The following is a 24,418-nucleotide window of genomic DNA, read 5'->3' on the forward strand; positions in this document are numbered from 1 at the left end:
AGATTTTGAGACAAAGAATCTTGCCCTTGACAGGCACGTCAAATTGAGAAAATAAAGACACCTTCACTATATGCATAGATGAGTATGATCTATAATGTTGCTGTCTACCTTTTTATGTTTCTAACCAAATGTATTCCATAATTCAAACATAATTATTGACTATGTCAAGATCCACTAAAAGTAATATTTGATAATTTGAAGAAATTGGTCTTTTCCCTGGTGTTCAGAACTAACTCAAAACTGTCACCAAGAATACTAGATAATCAATAAACAACAAATAAAAGATGTTTGTGATCTCTACATCAAATCCTCATAAAGCAAGACAAATAATCTAGTATTTAGCATACTGGTTTTCACATAATTCATAGAGAGTAAAAGGCTGACATGGCTCACAATTGCTAAGCAGTTTCAGAAGTTGAAGAGTGGCTCTAAAAATATTACATACCCAGAGACGAGAGGGGAGAGGTAATTGGGAGTACGGAGGAGTCTACTTTTTCCTTGAATTTTTTTTTTTTTTTTTTTTTTTTTGAGATAGAGTCTCACTCTATTGCCCAGGCTGGAGTGCATGATCTCAGGTCACTGCAACCTCTGCCTCCCAGGTTCAAGGGATTCCTGTGCTTCAGCCTCCCAAGTGGCACGGAGTACAGGCATGCACCACCAAGTCCAGATAATTTTTGTATTTTTAGTAGAGACGGGGTTTTGCCATGTTGACCAGACTGGTCTCAAACTCCTGGCTTCAAGTGATCTGCCCATCTCAGCCTCCCAAAGTGCCAGGACTACAGGCATGAGCCACCGTACTCGGCCTTCCTTCATTTTTTATTTAAATAAATCCTGAACCTACACCAGCACCGGAAAACCATCAATCAGTTCAATTTTCTTTTTTGTTCTATTCAGACATTTTTAAAACTTTAATTTACTTAATGATATGACAGGTCTAACAATGATCTCAAAACTTGACAAAAATTAGAAATCCTTTTTCGTCACATACTGTATAAAAATTAAAAACTGATTTAAAGAGCAGGCACATCATAACTAACAGGAAAGTCCAAAACTTTGATCACAGGCATAAGTTCCCAGTTTTACATGTCCACCTAAGTCATTTATCTAATAGGAACACTGGACAAAGAAATATTCAAAAAGTATCATCTTGGGCCAGGCACAGTGGCTCATATCTATAATCCCAGTACTTTGGCAGGCTGAGGCACGTGGATCCTTAGAGGTCAGGAGTTCAAGACCAGCCTGGCCAACATGCTGAGGCCTGCTTCTACTAAAAATACAAAAATTAGCCAGGCATGCACGTGTAATCCCATCTACCAGGGAGGCTGAGGCAGGAGAATCACTTGAACCCGGGAGATGGAGGCCGCAGTGATCCGAGATTGCACCACTGCCCTCCAGCCTGGGCAACAGAGTGAGACTCCATCTCCAAAAAAAAAAAAAAAAGGATCTTCTCAATTTTCTCTCTAAAAATAAAGTGGCATGATTTCAGAAAAAATTCTCCAATGATAGTATTTTCTATTCTTTTCAATTAAAAAAAAAAGTACTTCATGGATAACATCATGGATTCCTAATAACATATTCTAGAATTGTGAATCCTTAGAGAAACAATTCCACCAGTTTCTAGTTTTTCTTCTTCAAATAAGGTTCAAATGAACCAGACATAGCATAATTTCCCAGTGTTTTTAGGTAAAATCACAATAATAATCCATTGTAAGATGCATGAATTCATACATACCTTCTATTTTGTTTTCCTTTGTTAGCACAGACATCTACTTTTGAGTAGATAAAGAAGAGGAGAATAATAATGGTAGTAAATAAAGGGTCTACTTCTCATTATATTAAAAAACTATGAATATTTCCTGTGCCCACTGGCAGACAGATAAATTGAGAAATGAGTGTGAATTGTCTCCCCAGTCAACCCCCAAATACCCTCTTCCTATGTTTAAATTCCACAGAAATATGGTGTGAATCTACTTTGTTCCCTCAAGCCCTACACCTGCACATACTACTGGAAAACAGCAGGTGCTCAGTAATTTTTTTTTCCACTCTCGTCACCCAAGCCTGGAATGCAGTGGCATGATCCCAGCTCACTGCAACCTCCACCTCCCAGGTTCAAGAAATTCTCCTGACTCAGCCTCCCTAATAGCTGGGATTACAGGTGCCCGCCACTATGCCCGGCTAAGTTTTGTAATTTTAGTACAGATGGGATTTCACCATGTTGGCCAGGCTGGTCTGGAATGCCTGACCTCAAGTGATCCACCCGCCTCAGCCTCCCAAAGTGCTGGGATTACAGGCTTGAGCTACCACGTCTGGCCAAATATTTTTTTAAATGAACATATTTTACAGGCAAAGATTAGGCTGGACACCAAAGCTCTTCATTTATGAATATACCTGTCAAATAAATTCCCTAATCCATTCTCAGTTTCTAATACTAGCCAAGGTAAGACTAAAGAAGGCTAAAATTAAAACCTCATTGTTTCAATCAACAAATCTTTATGGAGCATTTCCTGCATGCTAAACAGTGTGTCTGGTAGCAAGAGGCAAATTACACACATGAAGCCCTAGTTTCATGCCCACCATTAGTTTGCAGTCTATAGGACAGCCTGGAAATGGCAAAATATGGAAAAATAAAGTTGAAATACAATAAAGTTTCTTTGTTTACTCATCATACTCCTTAGTTAAATGTCACTCAGTCTCACATCTCAGCAGTTAAGGTTGTTTTCTTTTAAATACTTGTATGGTCAAGGATTTCTGCATACTATAATCCAGCCACAGAAATCTCCAAAAAAGTAATAATCAGAGCAAATTCTTCTCCATATCATGAACCTCCAATTACAGTATGCAATTCTAGCTTTCAGAACACACACACACACACACACACACACACATACATGACTACATATACATATATTCTTATGCAGAAATAATCATTCATTTCTTACACAGTAAAAACCCAAAACCGATCGACAATCCTTGCAGCTCTGAAATTCTCTGATTCTGACTGTTTAGATATTTCATAACAACTTCTGCTTGAATTTTTTCAAGAATACTCTTGTTTAGCCACTTAATTCCGAGTTAGCATATGGCCTCCGAATAGACTGAAATCTCTCTTTTTAGGCACCACAATTAACATACGTGATATATTTCAGGTATATCTTCCCGGTTTTTGTTTTTTTAACAAGTCTGTCTCCCACCATGCAATAATCTGACAAGTTTAAATATGCCCAGTTTATAAAAATATATTTACATTGATTGTTAAATTTTGTTCACAATTATTTCTTAGAGGCACCAAACTGACTTATGGAAACACCTATGGTACTGTTTGCATATAAAGTACAGGATACTCACTTCAATTTGAACTTCAGATAAATTTTTTTTTAGTGTGTGTCTAGAATTGAATATTTCTGGTTGTTCTGTACTTTTATTTGGTAAATATAGCAAAACTAACCTATAGGGTCCTACAATGACATTTCCAACAACAGAAAAACTGAATTAGTGGTATTTCTTACTATATCAAATAACATCAGCAAGTAAATATATAATGACAAAATTCAGAGTGAAACTCAGTCATATTAAATTAATAGTTTCTCACATGACAGTTCTCTTTCAGAAAACACCTTAGGTTTCTAAAAATTCTATGGGGGAAAAAAGCTTTTCTAAAGTCCCTGAGCAATGTACCACTCAGTAATAAATGCAAAAGGTACTATTGAGACTATATTTCTTCCTGCATATAAATATCACGTATTCAGTTTGTACTTTAAGAAACTGTTGAGGTTTACCAGGCACAATGAAAAAAAATATTAAACTAAAAGAACACATTAATGACATCTGCCCTGTTGGTGTTCAAATAGATGAATTACCTCACAGGATTGCTGGTCAAAGACACTCGGAGAGACTCCAGGCATGTGACAAGTCTCTCATCTGCAGACCCCATTTTCAGCTCATGAATGAATTCCTGAGGTGAGATCTGTCGGCTTCTCTTAAGACTCCCCTATAAAATAAGTCAAAAAAATTTTTCATTAGTACTGCATGGAGATTACCCATTAAAAAATAACAAGTTAATCCCCCTAACAGCATCACATAACTACTCTAATTAGCACTATTTGGGCAGGGGTGGTAGATAATTTCCTTACTTCTGCCCAAAAATCTATAAATTCATAATCTGTGATATCCACAAAAGATATTAATATAACATCAGAAGGTGTGCAAATTGAAATAGTTGCTTTCTCAAATGTAAAATGTCATGGAGAACAATTGTGTAATATAGAAAATATCTTAAAATACAGTAATATTTTTAGGCACACACAAAATAAAACTCAATATAAGAACTATCCTATTAAAATTAGTATTCAAAGCAGCATAGAAAAGACTGTTACGTATTAATTCATTCAACTACCATTATAAGCCTAGTTTTAGGCACTATAGACACATGGATTAACAAAAAGCGAAGTCTGGAAGAAATGCAAGCAAGAAAATAATAATTTTCAGTACAATCTAGTTCCTGTAACACAGCACAAAGAGACTCAAAGAAAGAACATCTAACTTGGCAGAACAGATCAGGGAAGCCTACATAACAGGGGTACATCTTCCTGGTTTTTCTTTTGTAAGTAGGCATTAGGCAGGCAAAGAATGAGAAAGGAATTAACTTCCAGACCAAAACATAATATGCACGTACACATGGAGAGAAAAACAAAAACATATGCAACTGAAGACAGAGGCCAGATCATGGAGTGATAAAGCACTACTATGCAACTAGCTCTCCTGGGGAATTTTGGAAGGATCACTCCAGTGTGAAATATGAATTAGAAGAGTTAGAGTTCACTCATTATTCAACAAACATTAAGTACCTACTAAATACTGGGCACTGTTTTAAGTACTGAGAATAGAGCAGGGATGAAAGAAGAATAAAAGATTGAACTTCCTACCTATATGTAGCTTTACTACACATGGGGAGAAATAATAACTAAAATGCATTGCACTGTAAATAATACACACTGTAGAGAAGAAGAAAAGCAGGAAAGAGAATAAGTAGCATCATATGAGACACGCAATTTTAAATAGGATGGTCAAAGAAAGCCTCAGAGAGAAGACTTCAAAGGACTCAAACTTGAGTGTTTAAATAAAAAGGCTAAAGGAGATAAAACAGCTAACCATGCAGATATAGGAAAAAAACGCTATGATGGAGGGGACTGTAGGTTTTACAGTCCACTCAAAGAACTTGGACTTTTACTCTGAGATCAGAAGCAGAGAGATCTGTTGAGAAGGTATCTATACAGCCTAGATAGGAAATGATGAGGATGGTGAACTAACAATAAAGTTCTGAATTATATTATTTAAATTACAGATTCACCATCCAATGGCAGGAAATGAATTGTGTAAGTTCAAAGGAAGATCAGGTGAAGTGGCAGGAAATTAGGTGTTTTTCATGTTTTTTGTTTTTATTAATTTAATATAATGTTATTCAAGAAAACATTCCCAATAAAGCAAAACAAATTAGCACTGTAAAGAAGGGTTATTTTTATTCATGTCAATATCAAAGTAGTAATTTAATAAAGAAGAATTCAATGGTACAATCTCAGAAAATAAAAGGGGAAATGGTGAGAGCTATGAAAATGAACATCCAATTATTTTTATCACAGCCACTGATATCATTCAAAGAACACATTCAACTTGCACCAACACAGCACTTATCGATGTCTCTTTTTGCTCTGAATTACCAAAAGATTGATTGTTCAACAGAGAAAATTTGGACACAGAAAAGCAACAAGAACAAAGGTGCCTCAAAATAAGTACTACTAATATATTTCTACATAAAGCATTTTTCTCATAGAGTATTAATATATTTGCATATATTTATATTTTAAAACATATATGATATGGTTTGGCTGTGTCCCCACCCAAATCTCATCTTGAAGAGTAGTTCCCATAATCCCTACAGGAGGTAACTGAATCATGAGAGCGTTTACCTCCATGCTGTTCTCGTGATACTCAGTGAGTTCTCACAAGATCTGATGGTTTTATAAGAAGCTTTTCCCCCACCTTCGCTGTCACTTCTTGCCTGCTGCCATATAAGATGTGACTTTGCTCCTCCTTTGCCTTCTGCCATGATTGTGAGGCCTCCCTAGCCATGTGAAACTGTGAGTACATTAAACCTTTTTATTTATAAATTACCTAGTCTCCGCCAGGCACAGTGGCTCATGCCTGTAATCCCAGCACTTTGGGAGGTCGAGGTGGGCGCATCACCTGAGGTCGGGAGTTCGAGACCAGCCTGACCAACGTGGAGAAACCCTGTCTCTGTTAAAAATACAAAACTAGCCAGGCATCGTGACACATGCCTATAATCCCAGCTACTCAGGAGGCTGAGGCAGGAGAATCGCTTGAACCTGGGAGGCAGAGGTTGCGGTGAGCTGAGATCGTGCCATTGCACTCCAGCCTGGGCAACAAGAGTGAAACTCCATCTCAAAAAATAAAAATAAGAGTAAAAATAAATAAATTACCCAGTCTCAGGTACATCTTATTAGCAGGGTGAGAACAAACTAATACAATATACTTTACTTATTTAAAACATCCTTTGATACCTATTGTTCTATAGGCTACTGTTATCTTTAGGCAACACTTCATGAACATATTCCAATGTCAGTACATAAGCCATAAAAAATATGACCTCTTCCTGCCTACAGACTATTGCATTACTTACTTAATTAGTCCCTGGCTCTTGGGCAAGTAGGTTGTTTACAATTTCTTGATACCATAAATTTTTCAAGTTTCCTGTGCATGCTGTCAGGCCAATATTTTTATCCAAAAATATAGCAGTAGAGGTTAACTAGATGATCTCTTGTAGCCCATTCCAAATTTATTTCCGAAAAACTTGCAATTCGGGTAGGATCGAAATAAACTACAACTGAATAAATAGATTTTTTTCTTCAACAATAAGTAAGCTCCATGTAGCAAATACTTTTTAAGTATGAGAATAACCAATAAGTGCACGTGGATAAGAATAAAAGTGGTATTAAAAGATAAAAAACAAAAACCACCTATCCTACATCTTAGCCCTGTCTCACAAAGACAGTAATTCCTAATTCCTTTAACAGTTTCTTCTGATAGTTACTTAATATGTCCAAATAATGTGCCTGATATTTTTAGATTTCTAAATATTCATTATTACCTTTGATTTGTATTATGAAAAATAAGGATTTTAATTATCTTAAAACACTGGAACCTCTTCTCTTCCATCTCCTGAATAGCAATAAACTCAATTGAATCAAAAGATGCCATTCCACGAAATGAGAGCTAACTGAATCCACATTTTATAAAGTCCTTACAGCTACATCCCTACAGAGATGAGTTCAGGCATCCAAAAATCTTTTTGCTTTAGTTCATTTTATCATCACTCAACAGGATATTATATGTCCCAATCATAAAATCACCCAATTACTGTAAGAATATGAACAGACACTTTTCAACAGAAGACATTCATGTGGCCAAAAAACATTAAAAAAGCTCGTTATCACCGGTCATTAGAGAAATGCAAATCAAAACCAAAATGAGATATCATCTCACGCCAGTTAGAATGGCGATCATTAAAAAGTCAGGAAACAACAGATGCTGGAGAGGATGTGGAGAAATAGGAACACTTTTACACTGTTGGTGTAAGTGTAAATTAGTTCAACCATTGTGGAAGACAGTGTGGCGATTCCTCAAGGATCTAGAACTAGAAATATCATTTGACCCAGCGATCCCATTACTGGGTATATACCCAAAGGATTATAAGTCATTCTAATATAAAGACACATGCACACATATGTTTATTGCAGCACTGTTCACAATAGCAAAGACTTGGAGCCAACTCAAATGCCCATCAATGATAGACTGGATAAAGAAAATGTGGCACATATACACCATGGAATACTATGCAGCCATAAAAAAGAATGAGAAAACCAAACACCCCATGTTCTCACTCGTAAGTTGGAGTTGAACAATGAGAACACATGGACACAGGGAGGGGAACCTCACATACCGGGGCCTTTCTGGGGTTGGGGGCTAGGAGAGGAATAGCATTAGGACAAATACCTAATGTAAATGATGGGTTGATGGGTGCAGGAAATCACCATGCCATGTGTATACCTATGTAACAAACCTGCATGTTCTACACATGTATCCCAGAAATTTACATATTTTTTTAAAAAAAAAGAAAAAAGGAAATACCTATAGATAAAACTACAATACATTTGTGGAGAGAAACTGAGGACAACCTATAAAAAAAAAACATGTCATACCATATTCATAGATCAGAAGACATAATTTTATTAAGAAATCCATTAAGTACATTTTCTGAAAAAAAAAAAAAACCCCATACATTCAATCAATGATTATTGTCAAAATCCCATCAAGTGTTTTGTAGAAATTGAGAAGTACATCCTAAAATTTATATGAAAATAAAGGAGAACTAAAATAGGAAAAACAATTGTGATAAAGAACAAAGTTGGGGGGCTTACATTATCTGATTTCAAGATTAACTATAAATCTATAGTAATCAAATTAGAGTGGTACATGCATCAATGGAATAGAGAATCCAGAAATATAACATATCGTCAACGATTTTCACAAAAGTTTCCAATGTAATTCAATGGCGGGAAGAAGAATCTCTTCAACAAATGGTACTAGAACAATTGGACTTTCATATGAAAGAAAGTGAACCTGGATCCTAGACCTAAAAGTAAAAGCTAAAACTATAAAACATCTAGAAGAAAACAGGTAAAAATCCTCCCTGCCTTGGAGAAGGAAAAGATTTCTTAAATAGGACACAAAGAGTACTAGCTATAAAACCAAAATATTGTACCTCATTAAATTCAAAAGTCTCTTATTAAATTAGTTTCAGTAAGGAAATGAAAGGTAAGCACAAACCAGGAGAAAATATTTGCAATACAGTTAAGAACTGTATAGAGTCTGAGATTTCAACTTACATACAAGCTAAGTTAGCCTGTTACTATTTCACAGATGCTAGCAGAAAACACAAGACTCCTGGATTAGAGACAAAGGACTTTATTATGCATGTATTGGGTCCCTAACCCACCAAATCACACGGGAACAATGCAGGGCCCATGGTGAATGCCTGCACATGCAGTGGATTGCATCATAAGAGAAGAACACTGAGCTTGGGGTACTCACCATTTTTATAATGAGCAGTAATAGGCATGCTCATTGTGCAGAGGGAGGCAAAACCTCGCCTCTCCAGGCTACTCACTGCAAATGCAACTCTGAAAATGGCATGAGTAAAGAGCAATCAAACTTTGCATTCTTGGAATAGCCAGCAAGATGTAGGGAAACTCAGGACCCATGCAACACTGCCTCTCCCAATGATACATTTCATAAAGGACTAGTATTCAGAATAAAGAACTCCTATAACTCAATAGTAATAAGACAAAGAAATTAACAAACAAATTAAAAATTTCATAACAGAAGATATGTGAACGGCCAATAATCACATGAGGACATGTTCAAGATCACCTGTCAGCAGGGACGTTCAAATTGGAACCACAAATGAGGGAGTGCTACATAGTCCCTATAGTAGTCTCCTAGAGTAGTGAGAATTTGATACTCCTGGAACTCTTCTGCACTACTGGTGGACATATAAAATGAAATACCCTGGAAAATGTTTGTTTCTTTTAAGTTAAATATACATTGCCCATATTACTCAGCAATTGCACAGTTAGGTGTTAAGTAGGAGGAAAAAAATGAAAAAATCTACAATGTATGGAATACCTTTATTCTTAACAGTCAAAATCTGAGAACAACCCAAGGATTCATCAACAAATTATAGTACAACCACACAATGAAATACTATGCAGCAATAAAAAGAATTCACTATTGATAAATGCAACAAGACAAAGGAATCAAAAAAGTATGCTAGGTTGAAGTAGCCCAAACAAAATGTACACAGTAGATGGTTCTATTTATATGAAAAACCAAAACTAACCTGTCAATCTTTTCTCTGGGGCCATTACAATTCAGGCACAGAAGCAGAGCTATTAAATTTGGTGTGTTTGGCTGAAGGATGGGATAAAAAGGAGGCAACATTTTAAATAGGGCAGCAAGTAGATTTAACCAATAAACTAGGAAAGACAGACTAAATCCACTAGCTAACGATAATTACTTCAGCAATATTGAACTGTCCAACTTGAACAGTTTGTTGCCTCAAGGATTCTGCATTCCCACCTGAGAATCCTGCCTCTAACACACTCCCCCCTTACCCAAACCCTCACCACCACTACTACAAGCCTTACCCAGGCCTACTCCTAAACATTGGTTAGACCTGGGCTGAGAGTGACTTCCCACAGAAGGCCTCTCGTGAGCACACAACAAGTCCCTTCCCCCAATCTATGGGTTCATTTTTCATAACTCTTATTCTGTATTAAAATAACTTGCATTACTACTTGTTATTTAAAGGATATATTGAACACCTATTGTGTGCCAAGTACTGTTTACATGATGTAGACACAGAAGTGAAATAAAAGTCAAAGATAAGTCCTAGGACTTTGGTCTATGCCAAAACATGGTACCATCTACTCAGATGGGGGAGATAGAATAAAGAGAGTGAGTGATGGGGAAGTAGCTATTTAAGAACCTCTAGAGAAAATATTATCTTTTGCTCTAAGAAAATAACGCTTGTGAGGCTAAGCGTGGTGGCTCATGCCTGTAATTCCAGCACTTTGGGAGGCTGGGGCAGGAAGATTGCTAGAGGCTAGGAGTTTAAAAATATACTGGGCAATATAGTGAGACTCTATCTCTACAAAAAACACTTTTCTTAATTAACCCAGCATGGTGGTGCATGCCTGTAGATCTAGATACTCAGGAGACTGAGGTTGGAAGATCACTTGAGCCCAGGAGTTTGAGGTTGCCATGAGCCATGATTGCACCACTGCACTCCAACCTAGGCAACAGAGCAAAACTGCGTCCCAAAAAAAGAAAAGACAGAAACAAAGAAAATATCACTTGTGCAGAGACTAGAATGAAGAGGAGAGGACATGGGAAACCTGATAAAAAGCACTTCTAGCCAACAGAAGAGAAAATACACATTCCTTGTGGCAGGAACGAACTTGGCATATTTAGAAGACAGTGAGAAGACTCAGTGAACATGATAAGAGTTACAGATGACAAGGACTGATCCTGTAGGCAGGCAGCTGAAAAACTACAGCCTGAGTGTCAAATGTTTTTGTATGATCTTTGGGCTGAGAATGATTTTTACATTTTTCAAATGCTTATTAGAAAGAAGAGGAAAAGAATGAAGAGGAGGAGGAGGAAGTAGTGAGGAAATCAGAAGCAACAGCAACAGCAGATGCAACTGAGACCATATGTGACAAAGTCTAAAATATCTACTGTATGGCCATTTAAGAAAAAGTATGCCATCCCCTGATAGGATCTTATAAACTATGATAGGGACTTTAGGTTTTATTCTGAGTGGGATGGATAAGTATTGGAGAGCTCTGAGCATGGAAAGTATAAGATGAAATACACATTTTTTAAGGATTTTTCTAACTACTATATGGCAGCAGACTATACATGGCAAAACACGAAACAAGGTCAGTTAGAAGACTATGGCATTGTCTGGTCAAGAGTTGTTGTTAGCCTGGCATAAGATGCAGTGATAGAAAACATTAGATGTCCTCAATGTGAAAGTAAATTTTCAATGTACAGCAGACAGGAGGCTGATAGTTTATATGTAAGAGTGAAAAAAGGAAAATTTGAAGATGATGTCCAGGTTTTTGTTCTCAGCAAGTAAATGAATGATGTCTACTGATCACTGTGACCTTGAAAAGACCAGTTTTAGCGGTGGATTATGGATAAGCCTGATCATAAATTCAAGAAGAAAAGCAACAAGAATGGACAACTCGTAGATTTTCTGTAAAGGGGAGAAAAGAACTGGGTGCAGTGGCTAGAGGGAATGCTGGGGTATGATTTTGGGGGAGTGGGAAAAAATACATATATATATGGTAATGTTTGCATGCTGATGATAATGACCAAGTAAAGGAAACAAAACTGATGCAGGGAGGTAGGTACAGGCTCAGAAAAACAAACAAGCGGTCAGGCAAGGTGGCTCACGTCTGTAATCCCAACACTTTGGGAGGCTAAGATGGGTGGATCACCTGAAGTCAGGAGTTTGAGGCCAACCTGGCCAACATGGCGAAACCTTGTCTCTACTAAAAATACAAAAATTAGCCGGGCATGGTGGCACACGCCTGCAATCCCAGCTACTCGGGAGGCTGAGGCAGGACAATTTCTTGAACCTGGGAAGCAGAGGTTGCAGTAAGCTGAGATCACACCATTGCACTCCAGCCTGGGCAACAAGAGAGAAACTCTGTCTCAAAAAAAAAAAAAAACAAGCAAACAAAAATCACTTGAGTAGATGACAGAGGATGTGCCCTACTACACAAGGGGAGAGACTGACCTTATATAGCTGCAAGAAAAGTTTATCACTGTAAAAAGAGCAAACGCAGAGTTTTAAGGAAACAGATTCTGGTACACTGTCAGATCTGATGATTAGAAAGTGAGGTATGGCAGTTCTATTCTGATTACATCAACATTCTCAGTGAAAAAAGCAGCAATATAATCAACTAAAAGTGAGAACGCCAAGCTGAAGGTAGGAAATTGTTTTCAGGAAGTAAAGAAGTGCAATAAAAAGGGTCATGTGGTAGGATATCTGAGCACTGTTAAGGGCTTGCTTATTAACTGTGGTCATTCAAAAAAGACTAGTCAGTGTAGCAGCTACCTGCTTCCTCCCAGATGCGTGCTGTGCTGAGGTGCAGATGCAGAGGAGAGGGGGCAATTTAGTTTAACCAAGGGCAGGATTTGTATGAACAATGAGGCAAACGAACTGATGGTTTGTGTGAGAGTGAAGATCTGAGGGTGTTAAGTATATAAGGAGAGAAGTAAGGGCATGGCAGGAACAGGGAGGTGACGAACATGAAAAATGTAAAGTCAATGGGTCAGAATTGCCAATGGGGTTGCACAATTCTTAAAGTGAGGATACCAAGTAAATAGGAAAGATAGACAGTGCTCAGGAAAGCAAGTCTGTAAATCATATTTAGAAGTAGTATTTTACTGTCCCAGGTGGCTGAGACTGGGTGAAAAAACAAAGTTCACTAGGAGTGATAAAGTAAATGAGAAAGTGGAATCTTGGACAGATCACCAACGTGAATAATGAACTCATTAGGGATGATAGAAGTGGTAGTAGCATAAGGAAAAGCAATCAACTAGGTAGCCTGGTCGTCAAGGTATAAGAAGTCTGTCATACATGCCAGCATCTCTGTGTGATGCCATCTTCTCCACTAGAACAGGGCAGTGTCCGCTTCTGCCTAATTCATCACTGTATTACCAGTCCTTTGCAAAGTGAATGGCGTTCAGTGAATGAATAAGGTTATAATAAAATGGAAGGTACACATAGACTAAGGGTTAAAATAAGAAAAGAGCCAAGGCGGGCGGATCACCTGAGGTCAGGAGTTCGAGACCAGCCTGGCCAACACAGTGAAACCCTATCTCTACTAAAAACACAAAAATTAGCCAGATTTGGTAGGATCCATCTGTAGGCCCAGCTACTTGGGAGGCTGAGGCAGGAGAATCACTTGAACCCGCGAGGCAGAGGTTGTAGAGAGCCGAGATCATGCCACTGCACTCCACCCTGGCGACAGAGCCAGACTCCATCTCAAAAGAATAAAAAAGAAATAGTAATAAGAAAGAAGAAGATAAGTCACACACAACCCTCAAATTAAACAAATAGGAAATAGACCAGAGAGACTATTTTTCAACACAATTAACTACCTTTTATTATATTACTATCCAAACACAGGTATAAAAGAAAGGAAATTGAGGGGAAAAATATTATATTACAAGAATAATCAGAAATACTCCTTTTAAGAACAGCTCTTGTATTTCATTTCACATAACTTCAAAGGAAGAGGGAAGTACAGGGAGGGGGGAAGGATACTCACGGCTGCATATCTTTAAGTCCATTAGCCATGAAGATGAAAATACTTAGAAAGCTTTATCCCCTGTGGTATCAAAACACATTAGTGAGATAAGGATGTCTGCCTGACATCACAAAAATTAGAAGGATATTTATCCAACATAGTTTTTAAATCTTTTTAAATCCCTTAGCAAATTTTATTCTAAAATACCAAATGCAGGATGGAAAGAAAAGTACATAGATTCCTCTTATCATATTCTTTATTAAATGTATTCTAAGGTAGAAAAAGTAATATACCCTTTCCCATACTTATTTCCCTTACCGTTTCTGTTTGTCTAAAACTAAACACTCTTTCTTTTGCTAGGTAACTATTACAGGTAATAGTAACCCTCACCTTTGACCTGTCTTGAAAAGATTATTTTGTCCCTATCTAAATGACTACATTTCATCTCAGTTCAGGTGTAACATTTATTCAGTATATGTTCACTCACTATTCTATCTCACTGGTTTGCTTGCATAGAAATGGTATTTGGAATATCATTTCTATGACAAAATAAAAATACATTGAATTTCTAGTTACCAGTTGATTTTTGAAATAACCGAATGGTATTTATACAACCATGAAGAATCTACCATTTATTAATGATCAGATTTTTAAAATAAAAAAATGTTTAAAAAAAAAAAACTAAATCTAAAATATCAACACACTCTGAAAGAAGATGATACAGCATAATGCCAATATCGATCAGGACAATGACCTTCTTTATCTGCCTAATAAAGTATCTAACATATGGTAGTTGCTTAAAGCAAAAGTTTGCCTAGAATATCTGTGATATCAAAGGAGTCAGAAATTATATTCTTAAACACTACTCCAATCACGGTAGACTGTTTTCCAACTCACTAAATGATATCTTATTTCTCCCAGATAATAGCCTATACCAAAATTCACTATGCAACATCTTCAACTGCTGGTGTTAGCTTAATCTTTAAATCACACTTAAACCTATAAAAAAAAAAAAGCCAGTATTTTTTTTTAACATGAAGGCCTATAATATATAGTCTCTAGAGATTAAAATATTAAAATATCAGAGAACTATAATAGGTTGAACTTTAATTTTTATGTGAAGTTAGTTACTAGATTCTAGATCCTTCTCCATAACATTTACTTTGTAATTTTAAGCGAGTAAATTAAAGAAAACAGAAAAATGTTATCTACATAAAGCCTAAATAGTGAAAAAGCTTACGTTCTCATAGTGATAAGAAAGTTATATGCACTCTTGCATGGGTATATGTGTCTATCTCTATGCCTGTAAGTTTCTATTTAAGTCAATAAACATTAATTAACTGCCTCGGTTTTTCTTTGGTTTTGCAACTGCTGAATTCCCAGTACCTACTCAGGTGATGAGACTTGTGAAGAAGAATGAGATGATATGAAGTGTCAAGACTATTTAAAGAAATAGTTTGCACTGATAGGGACAATATTTTAAGAAAAGAGCAGAGTCAGCACAGTACAAAACAAGGGTAAGCACACTTGCCGCCAAGAGGATAATTATAATCTAAATTACTACCATGCATATTACTATTAAAATGCATTGCGACTATTTCCTTGCATTTTACAAATGATTTCAAGCATCTCTACTGTAACTGATCAACAGAAACTCTAAGCTGTCACTGCTGTATGAATAACTCATTTTCAGAACATATACAAACAGATCTCCAGTGCCAATAAAATCTGTTATTCACAGATAATTTTATGCAAACACATAGTAGAAACTATGAAAGTTGAAGAATATTGCAGAAAGGTGCATTCACCAACAAAATAAAGTTTAGCAAGGAATTCGTTTAAAGAGTTACTTGGCTTTTTAAACAAACATTTAATGAGTATCATTATGTGCCAAAGACTCTGCCTATAATTTGGAAGCTGGTTATAGGGTACATTAAAAAGCTTAAAATTACCAACTCTATTTTACCCAAAAAAAAGATAAAGGACAGAAAATATGCTACTTCCCTCCCTTTTCACTTCTAAAATATCTCTATAAAGAATAATTATAAGGATCTAATACCAATTTTAGACCCTTAGAAACTAACTTGAAATAACAGAAGAAATTTGACACACAACATTCTCTTATTATCCATCAATATTTAACCAGCATGACCTCTATTCTAATGGAAAAGCTTTCCTGCATTGGCCCATTGCCTTCAATAAGACAGTTGATTATTTAGACTATTTTACATATTTAAGAAGTGTTGCTTCAACTGTTGAATGCAGTCCTCCAGTGTTCTAACACTTTTACCTGCTTACCGTGACCAGAACTGAAGTATTGTTTTAGCTCTTAAGCCTCAAAAAGGATATACTATACAGGTAACAGTCAACTGTTTCTTCCATAGCCAGAGAATACTAGTTTAAACAAACCATGATGAACCACATAATGGAGTAGCATGCAATTATAAGAAAAACAGACAATATCTCTATGAGCTGATAAAATCATATCCTAGAAATCATGTGTAATGGTAAAACATGCCAAAGAATATCTACAGTATATTACCTTAAGTTTATGAAAGAAAAAAATGAAACAATACATGTATCTCTTCATTTGTGCAAAAAGACACAGGAAGGAACAAGGAACTAATACAATCATATACCTTCGGGGTGGATGGGAATATGGTAGAAAAGATGGGGAGAGAAAATTTCCAGAGAAGAAAGGGGGATGAGAGACTAAGCGACAATTTTTTTGCATAGTTATTTTTTGTGAAGTTCTGACTTTTTTAGAATAGTCCTCTTTGTATAGTTCTGACTTTTGGAACTATGTTAATGTTTCATATACTTGAAATGAGAAATATTAATATCAGAAAGAGAGGAAGGAAATCCTAAAAATCCAAACACAAAAAACCTAATTGTATTTCAAATGAATAATAATGTCTGAGAAATAAGAATATAAAAATATGGAAGGCTAGAATGAACCCTGTAATGTTAGACTCTAACTGAAGATTATCAACATGAACTTTGGGTTTTTGAATATATATATAATATACCTATATTATCTATTGTCTATTTTATATATGTGATATATATTATCTGCTATAATATCTATATATACAGAGAAAAGAGAGGAGAGAGAAGGAGAAATAGAGGCAGAGAAAGGAGAGAGTTGGAGGGATAGAGATACATAGATATATATAGATGAAAAGAAAAATAAAGATGGGTACGTGTATACAAATATGTTTTTCCTATACATGGATCTACACATATTTCATATACACACATATACTCATGTACATATACACGTATCACATACATGTAAATACACACCCATATGTATTTGTGTGTATGTGCATTTATTTTATTTTATTTTATTTTTCCTAGCTCTGTCTATAAGGGCCCAGAAGATATACCATTAAAAGACCTAGCATCCAGATCTTGAATTCTAAATAACATTCTCCACTAAAAGGAACTAGGGGTCCTTGGAGAAATGCCTGACTCCAAGGCTGGGTGTAGAACAGTACCAAATGATCCTGGAAGACTGTGCAAGATAATGAGGAAGTATTCAAAGAATGATAGGGACAAAAAAGGAGAAAGGAACTAGCTTGAAGAGACTTCTACTGGCCAAATCTATTTGGGGGAGTGGGAAGAGATAGGGAGTTACTACTTAAACCATATGAAGTTTCCTTTTGGGTTGACAACAATGTGCTGGAACTAGATGGTAGTGCTATTGCATAACATTGTAAAGATATTAAATGCCACTGAACTATGCAATTTAAAATAATAAATTTTATATTATTTAAATTTTGCCCAATTAAAACAAGTTTTTCCTTCCTCCTAAGAACTTGAACAAGGCAAGGATGCTCACTTTCACCACTTCTATTCAACACTGTACCAGAAGTCCTAGCCAGAGCAATCAGGCAAGAGAAAGAAATAAAGGGCATTAAGAAGAAGTCGAATTATCTGTTTGTTGATGATGTGATCTTATACCTAGAAAACCCTAAAAACTACTCCAAAAGATTCCTAGATCTGATCAATGAATTCAGGTTACAAAATCACTGTACACAAATCAGTAGCACTGCCATATGCCAACAACAACCAAGCTGAGAATCAAATCAAGAACTCAATCCCTTTTAAAACTGCTACAAAAGAATAAAGTACCAAGGAATATACTTAACCAAGGAGGTGAAAGATCTCTACAAAGAGAACAACAAAACACTGCTTAAAGAAATCACAGACGACACAAATGGAAATAACATCTCACGTTCCTGAATTGAAAGAATCAACATCATGAAAACGACCATACTGCCTAAAGCAATCTACAGATTCAGTGCAAATTCCTATCAAGATAACAACCCCATTCTTCACAGAATTAGAAAAAGCATTCCTAAAATTTATATGGAACCAAAAAAGACCCTGAAGGGGATACCCAAAGCAATACTGAGCAAAAACAACAAATCTGCAGGCATCACATTCCAATTATACAACAGGGATATAGTAACCAAAACAGCATGGTACTGGTATAAAAGGAGATACATAGACCAAGGGAACGGCATAGAGAATGCAGGAATAAAGCCAAATACTTACAACCACTGATCATCAACAAAGCATACTAAAACATAAATTGGGGAAAGGACACCCTATTCAATCAATAGTGCTAAGAAAATTTGATAGCCACATGTAGAAGAATAAAACTGGATCCCTATCTCTCACCACATATAAAAATTAACTTAAAATAGATTAAAGACTTAATCTAAGACCTGAAATCATTAAAATTCTAAATGAAAACCTAGGAAAAACTCTTCTGGACACTGGCCCTGGCAAATAATTTATGAGTGAGACCCCAAAAGCAAATGCAACAAAAAACAAAAAAATAAATGGAACCTAATTAAACTTAAAAGCTTCTACATAACAAAAGAAATCATCAGTGTAAAGAGCCAACCTACAAAATGGGAGAAAATATATGCAAATTATGCATCTGACAAAGAAGTAATATCCAGAACTTAAAAGGAACTCAAATCAGCAAGAAAAAACAGGTAATTCCTTTAAAAAGTGGGCAAATGACAAGAATAGACACTTCTGACAAAAGAAGTCTCAAAAGAAGATATAAAAATGGACAAAAAAAATGAAAAATTGCTCATCACTAATCATCATGGAAATGCAAATTAAAACTATAATGAGGTACTGCCTTACTCAGCTAGAATGATCGTTATTAAAAAGCCAAATATAGCAGATGTTGGTATGGATGTGGTAAAAAGGGAACATTTATACACTGCTGGTGGGGATTTAAATTAGTACAACATTTATGGGAAAACAGTAGGGAGATTTCTCAAAGAACTAAAAGTAGATGTACCATTCAATGTAGCAGTTACACAAATCACTTTATCAAAAAGACACCAGGACGCATATGTTTATCACAGCACAATCCACAATTGCAAAGACATGGAACCAGTCTAACTGCCTACCAACTGGTGAGTGGATAAAGAAAATGTGGTGTGTATAGGTGTGTCGGGGTGTGTGTGTGTGTATACACACACACATATATACACACATACACATATACTGTAATACCACTTGGCCATAGAAAAAGAAGAAAATCATATCTTGCAGCAACTTGGATGGACCTGGAGGCCATGATTCTATGTAAGTAACTCAGGAACTGAAAACCAAATATTGCATGTTCTCATTTATTAAGTTGGAGCTATGCTATGTGTACACAAAGGCATACAGAGTGGTATAATAAACCCTGGAGGATGAAAAATTACCTGTTGAGTACAATGTACACTATCCAGGTGACAAGTACACCAAATCCCAGACTTCACCACTATCCAACTCATACATGTAACCAAAACCACTTGTACCCCTAAAGCTGTTGAAATAAAATTAAAATTAAAAATATGAATTAGATTAAAAACTGTTAATATGATATGTGTAAAAAGTATGATTTACATGTTCTATATATGTATTATATGTTCAGTAAAAATTTTTTAATGGTTAAAAAACTAAAAAATAAAAAGTTTTAAAAAACATTTATAAAATAGAAAAAAACTAATGTGTAGTGTTAGAAGCCAAGAGAGAAGCTGTCTTGAAGAGGAGAAAGGGTAGTGACTGAAACATTTGTGTTTATGGGCATTATTCTATTTTCCCAGCTAGATACTGATTACATGGGTGTGTTTAGTCATTGATAATTTATCAAGTGGTATCCTTAAGATTTATAGATTTTACTGTATAAACATAATCTAGAAGTACTAGACAACTATTTTTAAATTTACAAATGTTTCATGCTTTATGCTGTTTATAAGGTACATTCAAATCAAATTCTTCTGAAATCCTTAATTCAAGTTTTTAAACATGCCATTTAAAATACTTTACATAGATTATCATTATTATGTTTCCTTTCTGAACAATAAAATGAAATAAAAAGGTCATATGGTGTCATACAGGACCACTTGTTTTTATTTAGCATCTTCAGTATACCTCTGGTACTGGAAAATGTTTAATCCCACCTAAAAAACAAATTGTGATTTAAAGATTTAAAGGCAGCTCAAAGTTGGGGGGTGGGTGAGCTGATTAAATAAACATGGATGTTCTAATTTGCCAGCCTCTATTTGATGGTTCATTGAAGGATGAAGATGTGTTCAGCACATCTGAACAGATAGAAAAAATCCACTGATGTTCTTAGTCATTGGTTCATTATCGTCTTTATTGCATTGATTATGTTTATGTAAAAAGAAAAGCCACAACAGAACTTCATTGGCCATTTACCAACAAAAGGGGAGGAGGGACAAGAAAACACCAGCTGTTCCAGTCTTTAAAATTAGGCAATTTGTTTTTCAATCCCTCAGGTAATTGCACAATTATTTGCCTCCACAATTCAGAGTACTACTTTCAAGTGTCACTGTTACATTTACACTTTAAGTCTGTCTTCCTTTTTTTTATTTTCTTGATTTTTGGAAGAACACCACCTTGCCTCTTCATATGTACAAGCTAGCTTATAAATGTAATCGTTTATATTAGTAAAAAGCTCAAAAACATAAAGAGAATAAAATCTAATTCACTTTCTAGATTATTCTTCATATAAATAACAGTACCAGCTAAATACAGGTAAAAAATAAACAGTAGAGAGGATAAAACAAAATCTTTGGATCATTGGATCATACCCTACTACAATCCGTTATGGGACTTTGGCCTCCGGTCTCCTCAGTATAAAATGCTCACAGTGGTTATCCAGTGGAAGAAGTTGCAAAATTGAAATATACTGGGAAAATGCCTGCATTGTTGTCACAATAAGCAAATACTCTCTTTTATGATTAACAGTTTTTAAAGCTATGCAGTTTATAGAGTAAAGCAAAAGAAGAAAGTACTGACCCATAGTTTGCGGGATAGGGAAAGGGAACAACTTGAACAAATGAATAGATCAAAATGAGAAGCAACTAAAGTCCAACCAAAAGAGTTGTGTTGTTCATTTGTTTATACTTCATCCTCCTTGTAACTAACTGAACAGATTGTCTCATATGCCTTTTATATTTCCCAGAATCCTGGGCACTATTATGTTCTAAACAGATAATGTATAAATACTTCTTAAATAAAAGAGAGGGTAAAAAGGATAATAGACCTAAATTTACTGAACTACCATGCTCCTAAGAATATTCACAAACATGAAAATTTAAAATTTTAATAACATATAAAATTATATATAGTGATTTTATAAATTCATAATTTCTAGGATGTTCTGTAAAAACCCAGCTATCCACCTAAAAGATACATTCAAATAACCATGTAAGTATATATTATATACTGTTATAATAACTACTGAAACTCTAAAAGAAATAAGAAAATTCTGCCCATGAGGTTCTCATTATCAGCTGAGTAAGAACATCTAAACAGTTAAAAAGTAAGGGAGCCTGTGCATGAACCTAGTCTCTGGGAGCAGAAGGGAAGATGTCCCAATTGTTGGGACATCAACTAATGTCAGGAAGCTTTCCTGACATCAGTCAAGGTCAGGAAAGCTTCCCAGCAGAGATCCTACAAGAACCAGGTCTTAAAAGACCAGGATTGGAAAGCAGAATAACAAAAGCAATATGGGCCATGGCAGAGTCAGGTGGAAGAGCTGGTGTGTTTTACGAGCTATACGCCCAATTACAGGTTTTATAGGAAGGGAGAGAATAGAAGCACAAAATACACAGAAACAAGAAAGTGAAATGTGCCTACCTCATACTAAGGAAAGGAGACTTTAACCCACAGACAACAGGATGGAACTGCAAAATTGATTGGAAATGAAGTTACAAAGAGCTGTATGTTAGAAATATATTCAAGCAACAGTGAGGAAGACTGAGACATAAGCCTCTCCAGAGGCTTACAAGGTTACACAAAGAGGCATGTTCAGGTAGACATGAATAAATACATCTTCTCAGTTCTACGGTAACATTAAAAAAAAAAAATCAAGAAAGAAACAGCTGGAAAAAATTGCTACATTTAATCACAAAACATGCCCCTCCCCCAGATACACCTACCACCCCCACACATAAGAAGGAATCTAAACATGTCTGACTTCAAGGAACTTAAAAGACAAATTACAGGGAGAATTGCTTTTCCTGTTAATAGACACAAAGGAGCGTCTCTCAAACAATCTCACTCTTCTCAAAAATATTCAATTTTCTACTATCTACAAAAGGTAAAAATTCTCCAAAACCTACCTTTCCAACCTTGTATCCCACTATTCTCTTTCATAAGAGCCTTAACTCCGGGAGGTGGGGAGAACAGCTTTCCAATCCAGCTATGCATACCATGGTTTTCCCTATACAAACATCTTTACTGCCTACAGCCTCCTTTACAACCCCACTTCCAAATGTTCAAATCCTATCTGTTCCTTCCCAACAAAACCTCTTCTACCCCTCTCCGCAGGAGATAGTGCTGACCCTCAAATTCCCACCTTAGGTTTATTTCCTCTATTTTATCTTAATTACTTCTACCTTGTTTCAGTGACATATTTAGACATTTTATGACTGCAAGATTAAAGATTCCTTGAGAGTAAGATAAATGTTGGGTTTATCTTTATATGCATCTCAGAAAACAGGAACTCAAAAAACATTAAAAAAAAAAGTTGTAATCCTTCCTTGATTAAAACCATATTGGGGCTACTGGTTAAAACAAGATACTTATACTCATTTATTCATTCTACTTTTGCTGAACATCTATTATATACAAGCAGTGTTTTACATGTTAAAAATACAAAAATTAACAAAACCTGCAAAATTCCTGTTGTGCTCTGGAAATACATGCTTGGGAATTTTACCAATTTGCTGTGTAATTCTTTCCAGAGTAGTTTTTTTTATGATTACTACTTAAACCAGTGTTTCTGTATACTATTTCCTTCCAATTACCTTTAAACCTTTACATTCTGACATACACCAAGCACAGCCCCTCATGAACATCATGAATAAATAAGGATATCTGTGCCAGTAGAAAAGGTAAACATGCCAGATTCTCAAGTTCTGTGGTACTGTGAAGGAACCTGAACAAAAATACAGGCATACCTCAGAGATATTGCAGGATCAGTTACAGACCATGATAATAAAACATATAGATATTACAAAAAGTGAGTCATGTGAACTTTTTGGTTTCCCAGTACACAGAAAAGTTATGTTTACACTACATTGCAGTTTATCAAGTGAGCAACAGCATTAGGTCTTAAAACAACATACATAATTTTAAAATATTTTGCTTGCCTAAAAATGGTAACGGTCCTCTGAGCCTTCAGCAAGTTCTATTTTTGCTGATGAAGGGTCTTGCCCTCAATGTTGATGGCAGCTGACTAATCAGTGTGGTGGTTGCTGACAATTAAGGTAGCTGTGGCAATTTCTTAAAATCAGACAACAATGAAGTCAACTGACTCTTCCTTTCATGAAAGATTTTTCTGTAGCATGCAATGCTACTTGATAGCATTTTACTTTCAAACTTCTTTCAAAATTGGAGTCAATCATCACAAATGCTACTTTATCAACTAAACTTATGGAAGATTCTGAATCCTTTATTGCCATTTGAACAATGTTTATAACATCTTCACCAGGAGTAGTTTCCATCTCAATAAACCATTTTCTTTGCTCACCCATAAGAAGCAACTCCTCATTTGTTGAGCTTTATCATAACATTGCAGAAATTGTCACATCTTCAGGCTCCACTTCTAATTCTAGTTCTCTTGCTATTTACACCATATCTGCAGTTTTTCCTCCACTAAAGTGTTGAACCCCTCAAAGTCATCAACGAGGGTTGAAGTCAGCTTCTTCAAAACTCACGTTAATGTTCATAGATAGCCTTCCCCTCATGAATCACAAATGCTCTCAACAGCCTCTAGAATGGTGAATCCTATCCAGAAGGTTTTCCATGAGAGGAATCACTATCTATGGCAGCTCCAGCCTTGAGAAATGTATTTCTTACTTAAGACTTGAAAGTTGAAATGACTCTTTGATCCATGGGATGCA

General features: G+C 35.8%; 1 protein-coding gene and 1 long non-coding RNA gene across 5 annotated transcripts in view; one reads left to right on the forward strand and one right to left on the reverse strand.

The window, feature by feature from the left end:
• LOC123569854 (uncharacterized) overlaps window positions 1-5,503 on the forward strand; it is a 31,734-nt gene extending 26,231 nt beyond the window's left edge. For all 3 annotated transcript variants that reach the window (XR_010582614.1, XR_012426681.1, XR_012426682.1), the window contains 2 exons: window positions 3,849-3,957; window positions 5,342-5,503. This is a non-coding gene — a long non-coding RNA (uncharacterized lncRNA). The remainder of the gene's footprint in view (window positions 1-3,848; window positions 3,958-5,341) is intronic.
• Window positions 1-24,418, reverse strand: part of DIAPH3 (diaphanous related formin 3) — a 494,792-nt gene that overhangs the window by 369,000 nt on the left and 101,374 nt on the right. For both annotated transcript variants that reach the window (XM_065533305.1, XM_065533304.1), the window contains one exon: window positions 3,858-3,988. In XM_065533305.1, the coding sequence (XP_065389377.1) occupies window positions 3,858-3,988 (131 nt within the window). The remainder of the gene's footprint in view (window positions 1-3,857; window positions 3,989-24,418) is intronic.

This window comes from Macaca fascicularis, chromosome 17 (assembly GCF_037993035.2).
Source record: "Macaca fascicularis isolate 582-1 chromosome 17, T2T-MFA8v1.1".
Taxonomy (NCBI): Eukaryota; Metazoa; Chordata; class Mammalia; order Primates; family Cercopithecidae; genus Macaca; species Macaca fascicularis.